The sequence below is a fragment of the Nuphar pumila genome, chromosome 13 (genome assembly GCF_984573655.1).
Source record: "Nuphar pumila chromosome 13, dmNupPumi1.hap1.1, whole genome shotgun sequence".
NCBI lineage: Eukaryota > Viridiplantae > Streptophyta > Magnoliopsida > Nymphaeales > Nymphaeaceae > Nuphar > Nuphar pumila.
Genome location: NC_143261.1, coordinates 82,243,697 through 82,250,207, shown reverse-complemented (window position 1 = coordinate 82,250,207; position 6,511 = coordinate 82,243,697). Strand labels below are relative to the sequence as shown.

Here is a 6,511-nt window from a genome sequence, read left to right as displayed (position 1 = left end):
CCTGCAACATCTGATGATTTTTTTGATATATCTCCAAGAGGATAGTGTTAATAGGGGTAACATTGATGATCCAGTGTCATTTTCACAAGCCATAAAGAGTGAAAAAGCTACTTATTGGTTAGAAGCCATGAAAGAAGAGCTTGATTCGATGGCTAAGAATCAAGTTTGGAAACTTGTTGACTTACCTAAAGGGTCCAAATATGTTGGATGTAAATGAATATTCAAGACTAAAGTGGACTCTAAAGGTAAAGTTGAACGACTTAAAGCCAGGTTAGTGGCTGAAGGTTTCACTCAAAGGGAAGGCATTGACTACAATTAGACTATTTTTTCAGTAAGTAAAAAAATTCTCATTTAGAATAGTCATGGCCTTAGTGGCTCATTTTGATCTTGAGTTACATCAAATGGATGTGAAGACGGCTTTTCTCAATGGGAACCTAGATGAGGAAGTCTATATGGAACAACCTCAAGGGTTTCATGTTGAAGGAAAAGATCACCTGGTATGCAAACTAAAGAAATCCATTTACGAACTCAGGCAAGCCTCCCAATAATGGTTTCTCAAATTTAATGAGAAAATTTTGTCTTTTGGGTTTAAGGAGAACGTCATTGACGAATGCCTTTACCTAAAGGTCTGTGGGAGTCAATTTATTATTTTATTTCTATATGTGGATGACATTTTGCTTGCCAGTAATGATCTTGGTTTGTTATATGAAACTAAAGACTTCCTGTTCAAGAACTTTGAGATGAAAGATATGGGTGATGCATGCTATGTATTAGGCATTGAAATCACCAGAGATAGACCCTCAGGTATCTTTGGTCTTTCTCAGAAAGCTTACATCTCAAAGGTCTTAGAAAAATTTAACATGCAATCTAGTACACTCGATAAAGCACCGATACTCAAAGGTGATAAATTCAGTAAATTACAGTGTCCTAAGAGCGACCTCGAAAGAAAGCAAATGGAATCTATTCCTTATGCTTTAGCAGTTGGGAGCCTGATGTACCTACAGACCTGTACACGACCAGATATTGCTTTTGTTGTGGGTATGCTCAGGCGATTCCAAAGTAACCCAGGCTTAGATCATTGGAAGGTTGCCAAATAGGTCATGCATTATCTCAAAGGCACGATGGATTACATGCTCACATTCAAGAGATCAGGTCAGTTAGAGATCGTTGGATATGCAGATGCTGACTATGGAGGTTGCCTTGATACAAGGAAATCCATCTCAGGTTACATCTTCCTCTTGGCAGGGAGAGCTGTATGTTGGTGCAGTGAGAAGCAGAGTATCATAGTGACTTCCACTATGACAGTAGAGTTTATTGCTTGTTATGAGGCTAGTGCACAAGCTATTCAGTTGCGGAATTTGGTTGCAGTTTTGCCTTTTATAGACTTTATTGACAGGCCTATTCAGATTTACTGTGACAATTCCGCTGCAGTTTTCTACTCTAAGAACAATAAATCATCCAAGGGTGGTAGAGCCTTGGACATAAAAGTATTTTTCTCTTAGAGATAGAGTGAAAAATCATGAGGTGTTTATTGATCATATTGAGACAGGACTTATGGTGGCTGACCCTCTCACTAAGGGACTACCTGCTAGCACTTTTTGTAGTAATGTGATGCGTATGGGTCTTGTTAATTCTCTCAGTATGTTATGACACTTATGGATGTGACACCAATGGTTATTTGTGTTCACTTTTATATATCATGATTCTCCTTTGTTATCTGCTTATTACACATGTTATGCGCATTAGTTATGTTTGTAATTCGCAGAATGAATGTATATATTTTTTGACCAGCAGATGAACATCAAGTTCAGTTTGTTTGCAGTGCCAGATACAGTGTTCAAATTGTAAGAAGTTGGTGATATTGTAGTACATGGAAGGTAATGCATAATTGAATGTACATACCACCATGACTCACATCATTTGATTTTCTTGCAATATGAACTTAAAGATGCTTTTGACTGGAATAACGTGCAATTTAAGTTTTACATTGTGTGCACACATCAGTTTTCTTTAAGGTGTAGCCCACATATATTAATGTTTTCTTAATTTTAAATTTGAAGGTCATTTTAAAATTATATTATGTATAAATATTTTAAAAAAAAGGAAAATTTGTTTTGAGTGTGTGATAAGATGGACCAAGTGGGAGAATGTTGGGTTTGGACCCATCTAAGGTGGTCCACTTATCACGGATCGGGCTGCATTATAAGGCATGTTTATGGTCCAGTTAAGAGTCTTATTTTTTTCAGGGCCTGACCCATTTAGTTGGCTCTTTTTTGGATTCTGGTTATGGGTAGGAATCCAATTCAGATCTTTTTCTGGATTGGTCCCTACTCTCTATGAAAAGGGCTTGTGTTTCCCCATATGAACATACTTCCAGTTTGACATAGAGAGAGGAAACCAGAGAGGCGTCTGAAAAGGATTACGGGCATCTCATCTGGCCACGCAGAAGTCATTCCCAAAGTCGTGCATCATGGACTCGACATGTGCTTCCGCTTCAGGTACGCACGAATTAAATTTTTTCCTACAGCCTTGGCTTTATAAAACCAGAGTACTCATTATGATTTTAAAATTGAGGATTTTGGACTTCAAATCCAGATTGAATTTTTAATATATCAAATCTGGCTTTGTTTCAAATTCAGACTTGATCTTGCTTCCTAAATCATGGGTTCAACTATTATTCAATATATTTGCACTCTATGTTTACGCAAGTCAACTAGGGCGCCAAAATGGAGATCCATGCCCTTCTAAACATACCCACACACAAGAAAAAAAAATGCAAACAAGTAAACACAACTAAAATCATGGTTTGTTTAGACATGGTATTATCAGTTTATCATAGTATTGTTGACATCTTAGTATTTTGGGTATGTCATGATAAATGGACATAGAAACATTTATTTATTTGGGTAAGTATATCCAAACATTTAATCATGAATACTCCATGGAATAAATTAGGTGCATACATATTACAGAGATATAGTCCAAGATTTAATCATGAGAAAAATATCTATTCATGTATACAACATACGCAGAATATTAATCTTATATGTTCAAACACAAAACAACCTACAACACTACACTGTTTCACGAAAATGATGACATATATATATATTTCAAAGGTTTTAACATGTAACGTCCCAACACATTGTCATGTTTTTACTGCTGGATAATCCCCTTATGTAACCTTCTTAAATAAATAGACTTAGAATAAATCACCCTATTGCAGATCCTACATGATTTAGCATACAATGCTAAGCAAACAAGAACTCAGTTTAAAAATATTTGTATATAACAAGATCAAAACCAATAATATCCCAGCCATTAACAGTCTGCCATACCATGAAAACTAAATGAAAATCTTATTGCTTATACATTTTTTAAGCCTTTCCTAAAAAATGTTTTTCAAAAAAGACAACTTCATACCTCATTTAAAGCTTTCAAACTCTTTGAAATAAATCCATGGTTGATGTTTAGATCATAACCAGATCTCGAACATCCCACATGTATAAGCACACTTGTGCTATGCATGCAAACAAAGCAATGTAAAACCTACCTAAAAAACAATTGGTTTGGAGAAGAATGAAGAATGTTGGAGACGGAGTCACACCATTACCCCCTTGTCCTCCTTGCAGCACCCTCCATGGCAGCCACACATACACCACTCTAGCCTAGGGGAAAATGTGAGGAAGATGGAAGGAGGAAGAAAGGAGGTGTAAAAGGCAGCCCCCACAAGAGAAAATGAGAGAGTTCTCTAAAAACGTGTGGGAGGAAAGTCAAGACTTTCCTTTTCATTTCTTGCCTTGCTTCCTTCCAACCTTGGCCAGCCACCTTGAATAGAAAAAAATGTGTATAGTAGGAAATGGTTTAATAGCCTACCATAACAAAAAAATTTATTTCCTTATTTTATTTATTTCCCCTTTTTTTTAATTCTACCTTAATTACCCAAAAGAGAAAACCTGTTATTTGGAGAATGTCTTCATGTATGGAATTTTAAATTTCAAATCCCTATCGTGAATTCCACTTTGAATGCCAAAATTTGACTTACTTTACCTTTTTTTTCTTTTGAAAGTCTGTATGGCTACTTGACTTACCTTTTTTCTCTTAAATTTAATTAAAACTCTTATGGAAAAACGTGTGCCAAATAGGAAATGTCATTCATGTTTCACAAATTCAAGATTTGAATATCAAAAACTCTAATTGTTTCTTATTTTGAGATTTTCGGCTGGTCCATATTTTGTGAAATCTTATCATAAGGTTTTGAATCTTTGGTCAAAAAGCAAATCTAAGTGCGACAAAATAAAAACCCATGTGCATGGGGATTTGAACTCAGGACACTCTCCAAAGAGGCAACAAACCTCTCCACTGCACTACTTCATTTTTTCATTGCAATCATCACTACATAATTTTATTTATATACATACGACTCACTAATGGATCTTGGATTTTTGGGTTGAATTACTGAATCTTATTAATTTTTAAAACCCTCCAATTGCTTTTCAGATTCTAGATTGGATTTATAAAATATTTGGATCTATTAAAAATCCAATAAAATCCCAACTGGGTTTTAGATGCATCCGGGATCCAAACCCACTTGCCATATCTGAATCCAAATACTAGATCCATATGATCTTGTTCAGATCCAAGATCTATTTGGACCAAATCCATTTGAATAATATCATATTATCATATTTATTCTGAAGAAAATTTACTTTTATTTATTTTGATAATTGCTAAAATTTTATAGGTTTTACATGGTGTCTGGCTTTCACTTAGTTTTCATTAAAAATGTTGTTTTAAAAATCTATTTCATAAAACTCACACCATAGTGCATTACCGCTATCTTACGTAGTTGAATCTCCAATACAAAGGAGTCCTTATCCCTTAAGCAATGATAGTTGGGGACTGGTCCACCCTAGTGATCAAGACAGAGCCCACAACAACATGTCACAGCCAGCTAAGATGGAGTCTGTCATCAACTCAACGAAATCCTATGGGATTGGTGCAAACTCGCTCACAAGGCGAGCACAAAGTCACTCAAGATGACAGATTACCCTAACTTTCAGGGTGTAATCAAACAACTCTGTGTAACTTATTTTATAATTAATTAAAGTTCATTTTAATTTTCTTTACTACGTTCCTTCCAAGTTCACATGGGCTTGCCTAACAAGCTACACTAAAATTTTCTTTTTACCATAACATTTTTTCACAACTATACAGGGCAGCATCTGTATGTCGATTGCAATCTGCACTGCCCTAAGAAGAAACTCTGTGATCGTCTCAAAATCGCTTTCCAAACAACCCCTTGATGTCATTGCAGGGGTTCCTGATCATAAGTAGAAGAAAAGAGCATGAGAAAGATGAATCGACATGTACTTGGATTACAAAACAAGCACACACTTCATAATTTTGACAAACAATGCAAACGCTCAAAAGATGATCTTACCAATCCTCACGCCACCAGGGGAAACATCACCATTATCACCAAATATTGCGCTTTTGTTTAGGCTAATGTGGCACATTTCACAAACCTTCTCATAGTTTTTACCTGAGAAGAGTTAAAAGAGGGGAAAGATCAAATGTATGACTGTATCACGAGTACAAACAACATATGTATACATGATAATAGATTTTTTTTTGAACTATAGAAGGCAACATACGTATACATGATAACAAATTTTTTTTCGAAACTATACAGGGCAACATACTTATGCATGATAACAAAAAAAAATCAAACTATACAAGGCATCATACACATACATGATAACAAAAAAATTTTGGAACTATACAAGGCAGCATACGTATACATGATAAAAGAAAATGTTCTCACTAGCAAAAGAAGGGACTTCGAATTAAGGTTCCTTACACAAGTTATGAGGCACCGCCTCAAGAATAGAATTGTTTGGTCTTTCCATGCTCCCACCGGCAAACATAAAGCCTTCATGGCCTGTTTCCTTGAGTGACTTGAGTGGGAAGGCCTCAATGCGATCTACAAGGTCAGCAATCGACCTTTCTATATGCTCCAAGCAGTTGCCTTGCTCTATGTTCTCTTGTCGTTGTCAAAAAAGTTTCTCTTGCATCTGTTCGACAATCGCCCGAGCCTGTTCTGCATGCTTGCATATTTCTTTTATCTTATCAATGTTGGAGAGAGGTAGAGGCTCCATTTGGATAAATTCACTTTAATACCACTCTGTTAGATCCTCCAAAATTTCTGAAATAGGTGGTTCAAAAGAAGGCCCGGAAGGTAGGTTCAGATTTTCGATGGATAAGAATTACAATTTGATCCTGAAGGATTCAAGAGGATTGAACCTATGAATTTTGGATCATGAAACTTGTGGTACACATGTCGGAGGTGTTGACCCCTGCTGGACATGGTCGAGAAGAAGTATGAGGATTCTCATGGTTGTGGTTAAGGCTAAAGAGTAAAAATAGTCGGATAGGTGTAGTTAGGATTCTATAAGCATTTCAGGTATGAGTTTCGGTTCAAAACTAAAAGGACCTAGTCTAGGGGTTT

The 6,511-nt window shown here is 36.0% G+C and overlaps 1 protein-coding gene across 1 annotated transcript; it reads left to right on the top strand.

Annotated features, from left to right (window-relative positions):
- Window positions 1-1,121: 1,121 nt before the first annotated feature.
- Window positions 1,122-1,502, top strand: LOC149818888 (secreted RxLR effector protein 161-like). Its single transcript, XM_089986307.1, has one exon. The coding sequence runs from the start codon at window positions 1,122-1,124 to the stop codon at window positions 1,500-1,502; it is 381 nt and encodes a 126-aa protein (XP_089842433.1).
- Window positions 1,503-6,511: the final 5,009 nt, after the last annotated feature.

Coding starts and splice junctions, on each gene's coding strand:
- LOC149818888 (XM_089986307.1), top strand. CDS start 1,122: ATGGATTACATGCTCACATTCAAGAGATCAGGTCAGTTAGAGATCGTT.